The sequence below is a fragment of the Pygocentrus nattereri genome, chromosome 26, assembly GCF_015220715.1.
Source record: "Pygocentrus nattereri isolate fPygNat1 chromosome 26, fPygNat1.pri, whole genome shotgun sequence".
NCBI lineage: Eukaryota > Metazoa > Chordata > Actinopteri > Characiformes > Serrasalmidae > Pygocentrus > Pygocentrus nattereri.
Window position 1 is genome coordinate 29,507,482 of NC_051236.1, and position 19,649 is coordinate 29,527,130.

The 19,649-nt window shown below is 39.6% G+C and overlaps 1 protein-coding gene across 1 annotated transcript in view; it reads left to right on the forward strand.

Moving 5' to 3' along the window:
* The first annotated feature begins 5,639 nt into the window (after positions 1–5,639).
* The window catches only part of ephx4 (epoxide hydrolase 4), a 31,373-nt gene continuing 17,363 nt past the window's right edge, over positions 5,640–19,649 (forward strand). Inside the window, exons 1-2 of the mRNA XM_017715579.2 lie at positions 5,640–6,110; positions 8,374–8,459. Of these exons, the coding sequence (XP_017571068.1) occupies positions 5,868–6,110; positions 8,374–8,459 (329 nt within the window). The 5' untranslated portion in view covers positions 5,640–5,867. The remainder of the gene's footprint in view (positions 6,111–8,373; positions 8,460–19,649) is intronic.

Genomic DNA, 19,649 nt, shown 5'->3' on the forward strand with positions numbered 1-19,649 from the left:
GACAGCATCCAGGGTGGGTATGTATGTATGCAGGTAGGTAGGTAACCCATTTAATCAGCTCACTGTATAGATGCTCTTTGCAGGCTGTAGGTTGGTAGACTATTCTCAGTTCAACAGTGACATTGAGGTCTTTATATATACCGAATATACACAGAAAACTGGTCAAAAAATTTGCATAAACAAACTAACCCTTGTGGAACGCCTTCCCAGTGGAGTTGAAGCTCTTATAGCAGCAGAGGGTGGGCCGACATCATCGACAGCGTATATGAACACACACCAATCAGGCACATACAACCCCAATTCCAGTGAAGTTGGGACGTTGTCCATCCATCCATCCATCCATCCATTTTCTAAGCCGCTTCTCCGTCAGGGTCGCAGGGGGGTGCTGGAGCCTATCCAGCAGTCTTTGTGTGGAAGGCAGGATACACCCTGGACAGGTCGCCAGTCCATCTCAGGGCAGACAGACACAGACAGTCACTCACACACTCACACCTACGGGCAATTTAGCACGTCCAATTGGCCTGACTGCATGTCTTTGGACTGTGGGAGGAAACCGGAGAACCCGGAGGAAACCCACGCAGACACGGGGAGAACATGCAGACTCCACACAGAGAGGACCCTGGTCGCCGGCCGGGGAATCGAACCCAGGCCCTCCTTGCTGTGAGGCGACAGCGCATGAGGCGACAACTGCGTGAGCAAATAGTCCAACAGTTTAAGAACAACGTTTCTCAACGTGCAACTGCAGGGAATTTAGGGATTTCATCATCTAGAGTCCATAATATCATCAAAATATTCAGAGAATCTGGAGAAATCTCTGCAAGTAAGCGGCAAGGCAGAAAACCCACATTGAAGGAAAGGCACGGCACTGCATAAAAACCCACATCATTCTGTAACGGATATTCCCACATGTGCTCAGGAACACTTCAGAAAACCACTGTCAGTGAACTCAGTTCGTCGCTCCGTCTACAAGTGCAAGTTAAAGCTCTGCCATGCAAAGCGAAAGCCAGATATCAACACCACCCAGAAACGCCCCCGGACTGCTGATCAACTGAAGTTGTACATCAAGCAAGAATGGGAAAGAATTCCACCTACAAAGCTTCAACAATCAGTGTCCTCAGTTCCCAAACACTTATTGAGTGTTAAAAGGAAAGGTGGTGTAACACAGTGGTAAACACGCCCCTGTCCCAACTTCTCTGGAACATGTTGCAGGCATCAAATTCAAAATGAGTGAATATTTGCTAAAAACAATAAAGTTTATCCGTTTGAACATTAAATATCTCGTCTTTGTAGTGTATTCAATTGAGTGTAGGTTGAATCAATCATCGTATTTTGTTTTTATTTATGTTTTACACAACGTCCCAACGTCATTGGAGTTTGGGTTGTATTATGACCACCTCCTTGTCCATTTTATCAGCTCCACTTACTATATATGTCGAGTAATAATATGATCCTTGTAAATAACAATCTGAATTGTCATCGTTTTTATTACTATTGTTTTTACCATGGGACTGCAGTTTGAACTAGTTTGGTAGAATGCTCCATATATACTGTGCAAAGGTCTGAGGCCTCTGAGAAAATTAAATGTGGAGCCATTTATCTGAGCATTAAAAAATCCACTACATACAAATAGACAATATGTTGATATTAACAAGATAATAATCATTTGTAACGAGTTTTATTTCCTGTGTTGTCATCCAATGTTAGTGGTTTTACTGGCAAAAACATATTTGTTTACTTCATCCTTTTCAGATCCTTTGGGACTTATATGCGTTTTATTTATATACCATGAAGAAATCCCATATGATTGTGGTGGGATGTGAATGTGTGTGCGTTGACGTGTGTGTGATGTAAGTCGCCCTCTGTGCGCATTTGTGTCCTTTTCCAGGTCAATACCATCATATCCTTCCTTGTGCAATTAGACTAGTGCTGCAGGGGCACTCGAGTGATAGATCTCCATTATTAGCAGAATGCTCAGGCGAAAGAATACAAGACTGCAATCAGCGTCATAAATCTGCCTAAATGGCAGATGGCTCCCCAACTGGACGTATAATGTGCTATTTCTGTGCAGATGTCTTTAAATCATGATATATTCCATTCACTTTGTAGGCAGTAAGGAGCCGTTTGAGATTCAGTCTTTATTAGCATTGTCGTTGGCATGGTCTGGTTTTCATGTTGAGTGCCTTGACGTAACATGAATCAGCTACAGACACACGGAAATAAAGTGTCAGAGCTGTGGAGCTGTACTGGAGAGATGTAACGTCAAAAGATAGTCCCGCAATTGTTGTTTTGATGATGATGAATCTCCCACAGGTGTTATCTACATCATTTATACCATTCAGTGACCCCTTGTGTCCTTTGCAAGGGGGTATTGTCATTCTGGAAAAGACCGTGCCCATCGGGAGAGAAATGTTTGCATTGATTTGAGCCTTTCCTCTATTGCAGGGGTCACCCAGTCTTGTTCACTGCAGGATTTCTTTCCAATCAAACAAAAGCACACCTGAGTTTAATCAGTCAGTCTGCATCTTCAAATAACTGATTAATTGTACGCAGTGGGTTCTTGCTTGTTTGGAAAACTTGTGTGCTGCCTTAACAGATGACTTTATTAACACCCCGATCTAAAGGAACAAGTCGACCCAAACCATCCCAGAAAAATATCCCCTCGTAGCATCACAGACCTACTGGATGCTCTCACTCTAGGGGTCAGGCATTCAGGCCTGTACTGTGATCTTGCTGTCTACCACATATGGATAATCACGGTCCTGTGGCTCATAAGCACAAGCCTTTGGTATGCAGTCTGTTTTGTGCCAAAAGTTTCAAATAAAACGATAAAATCCACAAATATTGATTAGCAATATGTCAAAAAAATTGTTGCAATTACAAATAATTAGAGTCAAAGTCAAAGTTTATTTGCATAGTGTTTTTGACAACAGGCATAGTCACAAAGCAGTTTTACAGAAAAATCTGGGTCCAAGCCCCAACGAGAGCAAGAGGAGGAACCTTGGGAGGAACCAAGATTCAAATTGGGAGGCCCATCCGACTCTGGTTGACATCGGACAACAAACAATTTTGGTATAAAATATCACAATAAAGAAAACTGTGCAGCAGCAGCAGCAGCAGCTGTGTCATCAGAGAGGTCAGCTCATGCAGGTGAGGGTTGAGTTAAATCAAACTTTCAAACTTTTTTATTTTTGGAAGCTTTCTGCTCATTTTCATTTATATGTTGTTGTTTTTTTCTGTTCGCTGATTTTGCTGATATATTTTTGTTTCTGGAATCACTTTTTTGATGAAAATGAATAGAAACCTTGAAAAATTGGGCTTAATACTTGTATTTGCAACATATTTAGGACGTCGTTATACTTTTTATTTGAAACATTTGGCACAAATTGACTCCAGTTTGGAGGTCCCACACACTCCAGCAATTTCTTAATAAACAAATGAAGACCCAAAAAGTGAGATTAAACGTTTAATGTGTATGTTTTGTCCACTATGAGCAATTTATTTCTAAATAGAAGATAATTATCCTTATTAATGTGCAAATATACATTTATCATCATAACTATGTGATCTGAAGATGTTTGTGCATGAACATTTGATAGCAACAACAATATCCCATGAGTCACTAATAAATTACATTTTTCTTCTTTTAATTCATTTCATTTGTAAATATTCATGGACTGTTTATGTTCTTATGTTCGCATCAGTGGATTGTCTTCAGTATATTCAGCCATCTTGAACCCTGCAGTTCCCCAAGGACCCTGTCAGTCAGAGGTCCTTGCACACTGGTTCCAGTGGCCCAATATGGTGAAGGATGACTTACTGACTGCTGTATTAGAAGCCTACCTGTAGCACCACCTTGCTAGGTTTAGAGCCCACCTGCAGAGGCACACTTTGATCCCACTACTGTCTCAAGAATTAAGCAAACAATTCATTACATCCAATAACAAACTCTAGCAAATTAGATTGTAAAATGGGCTGCTATGTGATTGATGTGACATGGAGTTCAGTACAACAACAACATGTAGCTTATCACTCATGTAATACGGAGGAGGCTGCTCAGTTCTGTCATCCCTCAAAGTGAACAGGAACACTGAGATTACAGCTGTGATTCATCACAGTGATTTATCAGTCTACTCTGGCTTTAACCTTTAACTTAAGTGTCTGTAAAAAGGCCATTTTTATTTATAGTTGTTGTTTAGAGAACTGCTGATTTTAAAATAAACATGCACTGATGCGGTTTTCTTTTTAAAGATGGTACAGATAAGTGTTACTTCTTTAATCCCACAACTGGGAAATTCCACCTGCGCATTTAACCCATCCGTGAAGTGAAACACCACATACACACTAGTGAACACACACACACTAGGGGGCAGTGAGCACACTTGCCCGGAGCCGTGGGCAGCCCTATCCACGTCACCTGGGGAGCAATTAGGGGTTAGGTGTCTTGCTCAAGGATGTCTTGCTCTGTCGGCACTGGGGATCGAACCGGCACAGGGCCAGTTCCCTAACCTCCAGCCCACGACTGCCCCCGAGTTCAGTGGGGAAGTGTTCTAGAACTTTTCTTTCCTAAGAAAAAAACGTAAAAGGTAACTATATCCTGAATACGGCCTTTACACAGTGTAACTCGGACTGGACGCTTAAGCTATTTTGTATAGGTATTCCCAACACTTGTGGCTTCTGGTACATCCCACCTCCATATAGGAGCAGCTGTTTAGCATAGTCTAGATACACATCTGTACAACAGCAACGTACCGTAGGCTGTAGTCTTACTTTATTAGGAGCACCTCCTTGTATCTACGCTATTTGTCCACTTTATCAGCTCCACTTACTCTATAGGTGCCCTTTGTAATTCTACAATTACAGACTGTAGTCCGTCTGTTTCTCTGCATATTTAGTTCTCCCTCTTTCACCAATGGTCAGGACCCCCACAGAACCACCAAAGCGCTGGTATTATTTGGGCGATGAATCATTCTCAGCACTGCAGTGACCTTGACATGAAGGTGGCGTGTTAGTGTGTGTTGCACCGAAATGAGTGGATCAGACGCAGCAGGGCTGCTGAAGTTATTAAACACTGTGTCCACTCACTGGCTACTCTGTTAGATACACCTACCTCGTAGATGTAAAGTCAGAGACAGTTGCTCATCTGTTGCTGCGTAGCACTGCCGCGCCGGACCCACTCGTACCAGCACAACACGCGCGAACACGCCACCACCACGTAGGTGTAACTGCAGTGCTGAGAATTTTTCAGCCACCTAAATAAGATCTGCTCTGTGGTGGTCCTTACCTTTAAAGAACAGGACAAAAGGGGCTAACAAACTCCACGGACTACAGTGACTGGCATACAGTGACTGAGATGGTCAAATGGACAAAGAGATACAAGGTGGGATTACCTCAGAAAGTGACCCGTGTGTGAAAGTCCACCCGTATTGAGAAACAAAGACAGTTGTAACGCATCTATAAAAGTTGGTGCTTGTTTTCATTATTTGGAACACAAACATGCCATGGTGGTTCAGCCTGAGGTGCAGCAACACCTTGCGGTGTAAGCTTCCATCTCTGTGTCCCGCATTGAGCCTCGCCTAAGCTGCTGTGCAGAGAGTGTGTGTGTGTGTGTGTGTGTGTGTGTGTGTGTGTGTGTGTGTGTGTGTGTGTGTGTGTGTGTGTGTACCTCCCCACCCACACACACACACACACACACACACAGAGGGATCCTCCCAGCACACACAGGAAAGCGGAGCAGAGCAGAGAGCCTCCATCAGGGCAGCATCACCACCATGCAGGCTCGCATCCATCACGACACGCGCTAACATCCAGCAGAACAGCAACACGAGAGCACGAGCGGACATCACAGGCGCTCGCGCAGTAATGTAAAGATGGCGAGGCTGCTGCACAACTTGCTGCTGCTCTCTGTCTGGCTCGCGCTGAAGCTCAGGCTGCTGGGCTACTGGTCTTTCGTCTACGGCTACTGCGCCCTGTGCACGGCCACCGCACTGCTCAGACTCTGGTGGAACATCCTGCTGCGACCCTCCAGCACCTTTCAGTGGTCAGTGCGCGAGACGCCACCTTCATGTCTGAGCGACACGTCCTTGGGAACGCACTGCTACGTGAGGATAAAGGTAAGGCAGGCGGGCGCGTGCATGCGCGGTGGCGAATAACAGCGACGTGCACGCGCACCTCGGAGCTCTCCTGAAGCTTCAGGAGATTTTAGCTGGAAAAGGCCCCGCGCTGCTCTTCAAGCGAGACCCACTTTGTTTGCATGCAGCACGAGTAAGTCACGTGCTTTGGGGCGGCCGTGCAGGGAATTTACTTGGTTTTAATATATATTCATCATTTGTGCAGGAGTGAGTGGTGTGACATCACTTACTCTGGCTTGCAGTTGTGCTGTAAACTGGCTTATTAGTGTGGCTATCTGCACGTTTGAGCCAAGTACATTCACTGCTGCACTTTATTTTCAGCATATGAAGCTGGCAAAGTTATCATTTGTGGTCATTCTGTTTATTTATTTATTTATTTGTGCACATTTATTTCTAGATAGACTTACACTTTGCTTTGTGTTAAAGTTTCACGGTGAACGAGCCAGTAGAAAAGGTTTAAAATCACTTGGAAAAAAGTCTTGTAACATTAACGTCTGTTACAGGATAAGAAAGTTTTTTCCTTCTCCTGTAAAATTCTAGAGATGCAAAGTTTTGTTGTCTTATCCATTATAATATATTATGTTTTCGCAAAGGCAATATCGTAGCCTGTCAGCTTAATCCGAGGCGCGATCATTGCTGGTTGAACGCTGGAGGCAGTCATGGGAGGTTAGGGAACTGGCCCCGTGACCGGAAAGTTGCCGGTTCGATCCCCAGGGCTTACGGTCCATGACTGAGGTGTCCTTGAGCAAGACACCTAACCTCCAACTGCTCCCCTGGTGCTGTGGATAGGGCTGCCCACCGCTCCGGGCAAGTGTGCTCACTGCCCCCTAGTGTGTGTGTCTATTCACTAGTGTGTATGTGATGTTTCACTTCACGGATGGGTTAAAATTTCCCTGTTTGTATCAAGTATTAAGTATCACTTAATTTTATTTTGTTAACTATATACTAATTGGTTCAACTGATGCAGGTTTTATGTAACTATGTCATGACTTGTCATGCCAGATTTAAAGCATACACTGCAATGTCCAGAACACCTGCTCATTCAGCTGTATGTCCAGAAGTTGGTATCTACTACCTGAATATATGAACACCTGCTCATACCATGTTTCTTCTGAAATCAGGGGTATTAATAGGGAGTCCACCCTTTGCTGCAGTAACTGTCTATACTCTTTCTGAAAGGCTTGTCTAAAAAGATGCTCCAACATTGCTGTGAAGATTTGATAGCGCTCAATCCAGAAGAGCATTGGTGAGGTCAGGTACTGATGCTGGATGATCAGTTCTGGATCACAAACCCAACCCAAAACTCATCCAACAGGTGTTGGATGAAGCTCCATCACTCCAGAGAACGCAGTTTCACTGCTTCACAATGCTGAGGGTTTTACACCCCTCTGTCTGGTGCTTGTTATTGGGCATGCTGATCTTAGATCCAGAGCGTCCCATTCTGTTGGTCCAAGCTTTTCTATGGATATTATACAAGCTGTGTACATGCAGTTGAACCCTTATGTCAGCAGTGGGTGCCCCCTAAAATAGCTGAATTCGCCAATTTGAAGGAGTGCCTGGTTGCTTTTGGAAATATAGCGTATAATACAATTTTTCATGTTTTGCATGATGGGCAGTTTTCTTTTAGGCTCGTTGCCTGCATATATAAATATATGGAGATAAATATAGAACATTTTCTGTGCTGAGTTGTTTGCCTGCAGGCTTATTTCATGCTATACAAATCTGCATTCTGACTCAAGCCTTTCCGGTAGTTTATCAGCGGCCTCTGTGATGCATTCACATGGATACGGGTCAGGTGAACAGCTGAGCCGAGTAATTTATTCTCAAATTGATTCAGGGTGCTATAGAAAAGTCTTCACCAGCGTATTATAACATTCCATATCCTTGCTAATCCCGTGCAGATATGCTGAGTTGTCTTGTTTTTAAAGACTTTGCCCATTGAGAACACTTTTAAGTATGGACAGTGCCAGTCAAGCTGTTTTCTCTCAGCTACATTATCAATGAAACTGCCATAAAATTACCCATAAATGTCAATAAAAGATATGGCTTTGATATGGCCTGTATACAGGACTCTTTCACTGGTTAGTTTATAGCTCTATAAAACAGGCAGTAGTGTGAGAACAAACTTTATATCAGGATGGACAGTTACTGCTCATTGGGTGAATAGGCCTGGACAGTCAATGGCATAAATACTACATTCACTGTAAATCTTAACCGGGGCTGTTTTTTTCCTTTGTGGTTGCAGGAGTCTGGACTCAGATTTCATTATGTAGCTGCAGGCGAGAGGGGCAAGCCACTTATGCTGTTTCTGCATGGATTCCCCGAGTTCTGGTGAGAAGTTGAAAAACAGACACAGATGCATAAAGCTACAGATACAGTACTGTGCAAATGTCAGAGACCACCCATTTATTGAATTTCCATACAGCTATGAAAATTTCAAGTACAGGTTATTCCTTTTTAGGAGATTACGTAAAAGATAATCCAGGGGAAAATATGGAGAATAAGTGAACAACAGGAGTTTCCAACTCTAAACTAAAGTTAAAAAAATAGGACTCCTAACAACCATGCAAGACTTGGTCGACCACCACAACTGTCCTTATCAGATAAACGGTACTTAAAGCTTTCATCTTTGAGAGAGAGGAGAAAATCAAGCTCCGCTCTTCTTTAAAGCAGCAGAAATCCACAGGTGTTTCTGTCTATCCTTCAACTGTATGACACAGACAACACAACACCATGGGTCTGAACGGATGTGTAGCTGCCAAGAAGCTGCTACTGATAAAAAGAAGTAAAAGACAAGCAAATTTGAAAATCCAACAAAGAACACTAGACTGACCACCGCAGAGCCCAGATCTAAACATCACTAAAGGTGTTTGGATTATTTGGATTGTGAGAAGCAGAAAGTGAAACCAGCTTCTGTGACTAAACTTTGGAGGTGTGGAAAAATATCTCGGCAGATTTCTTGGAAAGACTGGAAGCAAGTCTTCTGAAAAAAATGGAAGCTTTAATGAATGCAAAGTGTGGAAACAGTTAATACTGAAAAAAAAGGTATTATATTTAGGAGTTGAGACCTCTTTGGAATTCCCTGTTAAATATCTGTTTCCGGTGCTTTTCTTGCTCTGAAAAATGACAAACTTGTACTTAATGGCTGTTTTGACAGGAATTACATTAATGAAGGGTGGTCTCTGACTTTTGCACAGTGCTGTAAAAAAAAAAAAAAAACAATCTTTTCACAGATTTTTTTAATTTACTGAAACCACTCGTTGGAAAGGTTCTTGAGGGAATGTGTTTCTTTGATGACATCGCTCCAAAGAACCCTGTTTGGCACCTTTATTTTTAAGAGGATACCAGATTCCTTATGAAGAGTCAGCCATATTGTGTGTGTTATTAAGAGGGCACTAGATGAATGTCTGTATTAATCCGTTAATAATTAAGAGAGCTTTGTGTTTGTGCTTTAACACAGTTAACACATTTAACATACAGATACATCTGCATTTGCACAAGCATGAAGCTGCTTCAAACAAGTAGCATTAGATATATATTTCCATAACATAGCAATGATGTCTAAAGAACAACACACACATGGACATTATTAAAATTAATCAGCAGGTCAATCAGAGAGATGTTTCTTTGGACTAATCCTTGTTGAAAAGTGTTTTTTGGAATCACAGGGACATGTAAATGGAAACATGATTAAAAGAGTGAATAAAAACAGAGAAAAATACCTCACAAACAAGAAGCTTAAAGAAAATCAGCAGACTAAAACTCAAACAGAGAGAGAGAGAGAAAGAGATAGAGAGAGACAGTTAGAGATAGAGAGAGACAGAGAGAGAGAGAGAGAGAAAGAGAGACAGTTAGAGAAAGAGAGAGAGATAGAGAGAGACAGTTAGAGATAGAGAGAGACAGAGAGAGAGAGAGAGAGAGAGAGAGAGACAGAGAGAGAGAGAGAGAGAGAGATAGAGAGAGACAGTTAGAGAGAGAGAGAGAGTTAGAGAGAGAGAGAGAGAGAGAGAGATAGAGAGAGACAGTTAGAGAGAGAGAGAGAGAGTTAGAGAGAGAGAGAGAGAGAGAGAGACAGTTAGAGAGAGAGAGAGAGAGTTAGAGAGAGAGAGAGAGAGAGTAGTTGAGGTGAGAGCACCCGCAGGTGTCTTCCCCCTCTAACACATCACTTGATCAAAGCAGTTATAGCTTTATGCAAATTATACTTTAAATAGAAAATCTACATATATAATTACTGACTCATCATTACAGGTCAAATCTATTATAATGCAGACTTTGGTTGATTCTGAAACAAATCTGAACAGTGTCATTGGCGAGATTTAGTAAACAAAAATAGTATCCACATAATATGCGCATTTTAATGACATCAACAAGAATCCCTGTTGGTCACTCCCAAGGCCTTGATGATTCCTGAGTGGTCACCTGGACATAACCAGTTCCGGCTCCTGTACCATCAGCTTCTGCCATGTCTGGTAGAAATTATTTCTAATTTCTTTAATTTCTTATGGTTTTTTTTAGCAAAATAATCTGTGTGAAAAAGACACAAATTTGATCATCTACATTCCTTCACCCTAAACCTCACCATTACCATAACCCAAAATCTAAGCCTAATTCTAAACCAAGATATCTCACCAGACAGCACATCGAAATTCTTGTTTTCTCGCATTCTTTAACTGAAGTGTATTTCATTTTGCCTGCCTCTAAAATAAATAAATATTAACCAATTATATCGTGTTTCGGCCCCCCACCACCCCCATCTTGTTAACCCTCAGCGAGCTCAGAGACCCTCCCTTATAGCATGTTTCCTTTGGAAATACAGTTGTATGCAAAAGTTTGGGCACCCCTAATCAAATAACATGTTTGTCACGTGTTAATTTCCTAAGTGAAAGTGAGTTAACACATCCCCTACAGCAGGGGGACGCAACTCCAGTCCTGGAGGGCCTGTGTTCAGTGAAGTCTGGAGGTTTCCCTAAACTAACACACCCACTAAACCTGGCGATTAACAGATAAGTGTAATCAGGTGTGTTTGAGCTGGTACATGACCAAACTCTGCTGGACACCAGACCTCCAGACGCAGGGTAGTGGGACACACTTGGCACATTTTAATGCACAAGCGCTGTTCATTTGCTGAATTTAACACATTTAACAATAAAATGTCAAATATGTCCTGTGCAAAACTTATAGCACGTTATATTTTATACTTTATTTCCAAAATGTGTAACTAAATTGAACTAAGCGTAATAGAAATTGTGCACCAAAATGAATATATACATAAAAATATTGATATTTAAATATGTTCCCTGCAGGGGATGTGTTTACTTTAACTTTGAAAATCAACAAAGCTTGTCAGTTGTTTTCACACTTTGTGTGCATACAACTTTGTCATGATACGGAGGGAAAATGCGTTATTATTTTCAGTTTACGCTGACTTTAACAACAAAAGCATTGATGGGTAATCTGACAGGTTCCTGCCAAAAGTGTGACCACACAGATGAACTTCTTTGCAATGAATTAACTAAATAACTATCACTATCATTGTTGTTATGTGATACTAGTACTGATATAGTGGTAAACGCGTTATATCGCCAAGCACTAGGGCTTCTGAGTTAGTGTTTTGTTCTTGGAGCATCTAGTCACTGTCAGATCAGCTTGGTGCCACCAAAGCATCAGCTCACTGTGTGTGCTTTTTGCTTAGCAAGTGAATCACTCGATCATCACTGAAGTTCATCTGACTGAGTAACTGCAAGCTCTTTTCATGAGGGAGATTTCACAGATGGCAGATGAATCTTGACGTAATGCTATTGAAAAGCCTGTTCTCTGTAAGCAGCTGCAGAGTGTTTGTGGTTTATTGTTGTGTTATAGTGATATGTGATATTGAATACACACGGCTCTCGTGCTCTCAGTGGACCGGCCGGGCTGTCGGCTTTGGGAGCCAGCAGAGCACCAGAGTGAAGCACGGAACAGGGCAGTGCCTAATTAATGTGGCACCGGCTCCTTTCTGCTCCACTGGCCAATCTCCTGCTCCAGAATCAGGCAGGAACCTCAGGGTCAGTCTGCGGAGAGCTAGAGGACACTTCTTCCTCATGCCCCACTTTACTTCTCAGAAAGTGCAAAGCAATAACTGCTTCTGTCTATGAGTTGCAAGGGCTGCACAGTTTATCGACTGTTCATCATTATTGTGATATTAGCCTTTGTGATACTAATATCGGAAGGCTGCGGTATTCAAATGGGCCCTCTAACTAATCATATTACTCATTATTCCTCGAAGTTATATAATACATAGCACAGATTTTACAGCTCTTAATGGCAAACAAACTACTCTGCATGTGATTCATGAAACCTCCATACAATGGAGGAGCAAATGATGAATCATCTTTAGCGTGTGAAATCCAGCACTAGCCTACCAGCATTTACATATCATTCACCTCTGGTGTGAACTTGATGTGAAAACAGCCTTTGACATCGAACAGATGAAAACGAAAGTGTTATGGATTAAAAGTCACAACTGATTGAGCACATTTCATGATGTGCTTTTGTGAGCGAGTGAGCTTTATATATGTTTTATTTTATGAATATTTTGTAATACTCTAAAGCAATCTGCCACAAATATATGTGCCATCATGGTTTTCCCACGATACCAAGCAAGATGAAATCACTCTAATACTGGGCTGTGGACCACAACTGGTCTATGAAGAACCCTCTGATGTTTCTTAGGCAAGTGCTGGGAGAACCAAGTGAACCCTACCAGACCATCGATCGCGCTCTATGATAAACAATAATGAAAAAGTAATAGACTTAATAAGAAAAATGAAATATTTTCAAATATGAACCACATGTTTCTGCAGAGAGGAGTGAAAAACGCTTCTCAGTGATAGTAAAAAATCTGTAATTGGGCCAAACCTCAACGTCTGAACATGATCAAAGACACTTTATGTTGCTTTTTTAATTGGTCAATATATAGCAATACAGCTGCAATATGCTATTTTGTTATCTTCATTATTCATGTAGCACTTTTTACTTCATTCGCAAAAAAAGTGCTGTACATGAGAGATGAGTAAAACTTTGGGAAATCTAGAACACTACAGTTGTGAAAAGATGAATGAAGTAAAAGAAATGAAATATCACACAATACAAAGTAAAGCGATCCAATGACTAGGCATGCTGTATTTTGTCCATTTTGAGCAGCTCTAGGATGTGTGTGTGCAGGCCTGTTATACTATAAACTCATCTATATTCTATCACATTGAGCAGTGGGGCTGTAGCCTGTGCTGAACCTGACTCATCAGAATTACAGTCAGGCTTCAGCCTTTCTGATGCTCAGCATGCTCTTTCTCTCTGCGTCTGCACTCTGCAGTCTCTCCACAGACAAACTCTTCAATTAGGGAGCTCTCCCTGGCCCCAGAGATGAGGAAGCTGATGCAGCTGATCTCAAACTAAGTTTAAAAGTGACCTTAAATTTGGAAATACTGTTTGCATCAACACCCGGGAAGGGGAAAACAGTCCTATGTGACGGTATGTGAGCTGAGAAATAAAAGTATATTCATTTCAGTTTCCCTGACCTGTGACCTCAGGATCTGACCCATACTGCAGCAGGGCACCCACTAAAAGCTCTTAGAGCGGGAAAGCTCTGCTCACACACTGCAGTAAACAGTGTACGCATTGACTGATACTGGAGTGGTAATTGAACACTATCGAACAAGGACTGTGCTAGTTGAACTATTTTTATTTGTTTGTGTTTTGTATGGGTCCACATACCGGTTTATTAATTGTTTTCGTAATAAAGTAGAATTTATTATTTTTTTCTTTTCATCTCGTGTGCGCTAGTGTTCTGTTCTCCGATCTTCTCCGAGGTCATGCTGTTGTGATGGAAGCAGTATGTGGTTTAACACTGTCTTGCTGAAATATGCAATGCTTTCCCTGATAGAGACGTTGTCTGGATGGGAGCATATGTTGTTCTAAAACCTCTACAAACTGATCAACATTGATAGCGTCTTTACAGAAGTCTAAGCTGCCCACACCATAGGCACGAATGCAACCTCACACCATCAGAGATGCAGGCTTTTGAATTCTGTACTGATGATAAGCTGGATGGTCCCTCTCACCTTGAGTCCGCACGACATGAAGTTTTGATTCATCTGACCACAGAATAGTTTTCCATTTTGCCTCAGTTCATTTTAAATGAGCTTTGGCCCAGAGAAGACAGCAGCGTTTCTGGATCATGTTGACATATGGCTTGATTTCCAATACAGAATCATGCCTGTTTTTAATACAGTGCCACCTGAGGGCCCAAAGATCACAAGCGTTCAGTATTGACCGTCGTCCTTGTCCCTTCGGTACAGGGATTTCTTCAGATTCTCTGAATCTTTTGATGATATTATATGCTTTAGATGTTGGGATACCCAAAATCATCCCAATGTTACACTTAGAAACTTTTTTCTGGAATTGTTCCACAATGAACCTTTTAGAGAGACTCTGCCTCTCTAAAATGCTCTTTTTGTACCCCGTCATGTGAGTTAGTTGCAAATTGCTCCCCCAGCTGTTTGTTCATTAGTACCACTTCCTTTTCCAGCCTTTTGTTGCCCCATTCCAATTTTTCTAAGATGCATCGCCGCCATGAAGTTCTAAATGAGTTAACGTTTTTCATGAAATGGTATTGTGGTGTTGTGAATACAATATTATGTAGAATTCATAGAAATTCAGTTAAAAAGACAGTTCTTTTGAAATTTCAGTAAATGCATAACATTTCCCAAGTCATTGAGTAATGATGCTAAATAATATTCACCAAAATAATTGTGTTTATAATTTTTGCTGTACTCAAGCAACACTGGTCTCATTTTGTCTGTGTGCTTTGTTCAGCAGTTGAATGAGTCGCTTCACTCGAAACACTTCGCTCACCTGAATGTACATATGATACATCACCACATCTTAATGCTGATAGAGCAGGTAAAGCAGCGCACACTCCTTTACCATCCACAAGTTTAGTATCTGTGGATGAAAAGTTGATCTCATTCTGATTTGTCCTCTATCACCTTCCGTCCCTGAGTGTGGAGTGGTGTAACCGTAGTAAGCTGGTCGTGGTGGTCATCCTTACGGTATTCATTATGGTATTGTATGTGTGGATTGTAAACTCTTCATTCTTTATTCATATTGCTCTTGTTGTTGTCTTGTTGAGGAGGATGGGTTCCCCTTTTGAGTCTAGGTATATCTCAAAGTCTCGTCATCTTGCTCTCTGGGAGTTTTTCCTTGCAACTGTTGCCCTTGGCTCTCTCACTTGGGGCTTGGACCCGGATTTCTGTAAAGCTGCTTTGTGACGACGCCTGTTGTCAAAAACTAATAAATAATACATTTATGCTTTTGTGAAATTATTGTTGCAAAAGGCCAGGATTTGCCTGCACTATGTAGCCTAAACAAACCTTCTAAATAATCACAAATTATTCTACTGTGCATGCTGATCAGACTGTTTCTGTTGGAGGTTGGATGTCTTAAGGCGTTCACATTGCCCAACAAAAACACAGCTTGTTGTGGTCAAAATAATGCAGGCCAGTCTGTAAGTATGTCAAGCAGTTGATTCACCAATATTGTTTTAACCCTTTTTCATTGTAGCCATAAAATGTCATTTCTGACTGTTTTGGAGGTAATTCAATGGAAATGTCTATGATTTACAGAACTGGAAGCAAACCAGATATTCATCCTCTTAGATGAGCAAGCAAATTCATATTTATGAAAGTTTTTATTGTGTTTAAATTTTAATTGTGGCAGTTGCGCATCATTTTTTGATAGAAGAAAGCTGCGGCTGTGCTGTCTATTTTACTTTTATTTGTACAAGGGGAGGTTACAAATCTCCCTCTTTTAAAAAAACTGATCTCCCTCTTTTAAAAAAACTGTTCTCCCTCTTTTAAAAAAAAACTGTTCTTCCTCTTTTTAACAAAACTGTTCTCCCTCTTTTAAAAAAACTGTTCTCCCTCTTTTAAAAAACTGTTCTCCCTCTTTTAAAAAACTGTTCTCCCTCTTTTAAAAAAAAACGTTCTCCCTCTTTTAAAAAACTGTTCTCCCTCTTTTAAAAACTGTTCTCCCTCTTTTAAAAAACTGTTCTCCCTCTTTTAAAAACTGTTCTCCCTCTTTTTAAAAAACTGTTCTCCCTCTTTAAAAAAAACTGTTCTCCCTCTTTTAAACAAAACTGTTCTCCCTCTTTTAAAAAACTGTTCTCCCTCTTTTAAAAAAAACGTTCTCCCTCTTTTAAAAAACTGTTCTCCCTCTTTTAAAAACTGTTCTCCCTCTTTTAAAAAACTGTTCTCGCTCTTTTAAAAACTGTTCTCCCTCTTTTAAAAAAACTGTTCTCCCTCTTTTAAAAAACTGTTCTCCCTCTTTAAAAAAAACTGTTCTCCCTCTTTTAAACAAAACTGTTCTCCCTCTTTTAAAAAACTGTTCTCCCTCTTTTAAAAAACTGTTCTCCCTCTTTAAAAAAAACTGTTCTCCCTCTTTTAAAAAACTGTTCTCCCTCTTTTAAAAAACTGTTCTCCCTCTTTAAAAAAAACTGTTCTCCCTCTTTTAAACAAAACTGTTCTCCCTCTTTTAAAAAACTGTTCTCCCTCTTTTCAAAAACTGTTCTCCTTCTTTTAAAAAAACTGTTCTCCCTCTTTTAAAAAACTGTCCTCCCTCTTTTAAAAAAACTGTTCTCCCTCTTTTAAAAAAACTGTTCTCCCTCTTTTAAAAAACTGTTCTCCCTCTTTAAAAAAAACTGTTCTCCCTCTTTTAAACAAAACTGTTCTTCCTCTTTTAAAAACTGTTCTTCCTCTTTTAAAAAACTGTTCTCCCTCTTTTAAAAAACTGTTCTCCCTCTTTAAAAAAAACTGTTCTCCCTCTTTTAAAAAACTGTTCTCCCTCTTTTAAAAAACTGTTCTCCCTCTTTAAAAAAAACTGTTCTCCCTCTTTTAAAAAACTGTTCTCCCTCTTTTAAAAAACTGTTCTCCCTCTTTTAAGAAACTGTTCTCCCTCTTTTAAAAAACTGTTCTCCCTCTTTTAAAAAATGGTTCTCCTTCTTTTAAAAAAACTGTTCTCCCCCTTTTAAAAAACTGTTCTCCCTCTTTTAAAAAACTGTTTTCCCTCTTTTAAAAAAAAACTGTTCTCCCTCTTTTAAAAAAACTGTTCTCCGTCTTTTAAAAACTGTTCTTCCTCTTTTAAAAAAACTGTTCTCCCTCTTTTTAAAAAAACTATTCTCCCTCTTTTAAAAAAACTGTTCTCCCTCTTTTAAAAACTGTTCTCCCTCTTTTAAAAAAACTGTTCTCCCTCTTTTAAAAACTGTTCTCCCTCTTTTAAACAAAACTGTTCTCCCTCTTTTAAAAAAAAACTGTTCTTCCTCTTTTTAACAAAACTGTTCTCCCTCTTTTAAAAAACTGTTCTCCCTCTTTTAAAAAAACTGTTCTCCCTCTTTTAAAAACTGTTCTCCCTCTTTTAAACAAAACTGTTCTCCCTCTTTTAAAAAAAACTGTTCTTCCTCTTTTTAACAAAACTGTTCTCCCTCTTTTAAAAAACTGTTCTCCCTCTTTTTAAAAAACTGTTCTCCCTCTTTTAAAAAAAACTGTTCTTCCTCTTTTTAACAAAACTGTTCTCCCTCTTTTAAAAAACTGTTCTCCCTCTTTTAAAAAAATGTTCTTCCTCTTTTAAAAAACTGTTCTCCCTCTTTTAAAAACTGTTCTCCCTCTTTTAAAAAAACGTTCTTCCTCTTTTAAAAAACTGTTCTCCCTCTTTTAAAAAAACTGTTCTCCCTCTTTTAAAAAACTGTTCTCCCTCTTTTAAAAAAAACTGTTCTTCCTCTTTTTAACAAAACTGTTCTCCCTCTTTTAAAAAACTGTTCTCCCTCTTCTTAAAAAACTGTTCTCCCTCTTTTAAAAAAAACTGTTCTTCCTCTTTTTAACAAAACTGTTCTCCCTCTTTTAAAAAACTGTTCTCCCTCTTTTAAAAAAATGTTCTTCCTCTTTTAAAAAACTGTTCTCCCTCTTTTAAAAACTGTTCTCCCTCTTTTAAAAAAACGTTCTTCCTCTTTTAAAAAACTGTTCTCCCTCTTTTAAAAAAACTGTTCTCCCTCTTTTAAAAAACTGTTCTCCCTCTTTTAAAAAAAACTGTTCTTCCTCTTTTAAAAAACTGTTCTCCCTCTTTTAAAAAACTGTTCTCCCTCTTTTAAAAAAACTGTTCTCCCTCTTTTAAAAACTGTTCTCCCTCTTTTAAAAAAACTGTTCTCCCTCTTTTAAAAAACTGTTCTCCCTCTTTTAAAAAACTGTTCTCCCTCTTTTAAAAAAGCTGTTCTCCCTCTTTTAAAAAACTGTTCTCCTTCTTTTCAAAAAACTGTTCTCCCTCTTTTAAAAAAACTCTTCTTCCTCTTTTAAAAAAACTGTTCTCCCTCTTTTAAAAAAACTGTTCTCCCTCTTTTAAAAACTGTTCTCCCTCTTTTAAAAAACTGTTCTCCCTCTTTTAAAAAACTGTTCTCCCTCTTTTAAAAAAACTGTTCTCCCTCTTTTAAAAAACTGTTCTCCCTCTTTTAAAAAACTGTTCTCCCTCTTTTAAAAAACTGTTCTCCCTCTTTTAAAAAAACTCTTCTTCCTCTTTTAAAAAAACTCTTCTTCCTCTTTTAAAAAAAACTGTTCTCCCTCTTTTAAAAACTGTTCTCCCTCTTTTAAAAAAACTGTTCTCCCTCTTTTAAAAAACTGTTCTCCCTCTTTTAAAAAACTGTTCTCCCTCTTTTAAAAACTGTTCTCCATCTTTTAAAAAACCTGTTCTCCCTCTTTTAAAAAACTGTTCTCCCTCTTTAAAAAAACTGTTCTCCCTCTTTTAAAAAACTGTTCTCCCTCTTTTAAAAAACTGTTCTTCCTCTTTTAAAAAAACTGTTCTCCCTCTTTTAAAAAACTGTTCTCCCTCTTTTAAAAAACTGTTCTCCCTCTTTTAAAAAAACTGTTCTTCCTCTTTTAAAAAACTGTTCTCCCTCTTTTAAAAAACGGTTCTCCCTCTTTTAAAAAAACTGTTCTCCCTCTTTTAAAAACTGTTCTCCCTCTTTTAAAAAAACTGTTCTCCCTCTTTTAAAAACTGTTCTCCCTCTTTTAAAAAACTGTTCTCCCTCTTTTAAAAAACTGTTCTTCCTCTTTTAAAAAACTGTTCTCCCTCTTTTAAAAAAGCTGTTCTCCCTCTTTTAAAAAACTGTTCTCCTTCTTTTCAAAAAACTGTTCTCCCTCTTTTAAAAAAAACTGTTCTCCCTCTTTTAAAAAACTGTTCTCCCTCTTTTAAAAAAACTGTTCTCCCTCTTTTAAAAAACTGTTCTCCCTCTTTTAAAAAACTGTTCTCCTTCTTTTCAAAAAATTGTTCTCCCTCTTTTAAAAAAACTGTTCTCCCTCTTTTAAAAAACTGTTCTCCCTCTTTTAAAAAAACTGTTCTTCCTCTTTTAAAAAACTGTTCTCCCTCTTTTAAAAAACGGTTCTCCCTCTTTTAAAAAAACTGTTCTCCCTCTTTTAAAAACTGTTCTCCCTCTTTTAAAAA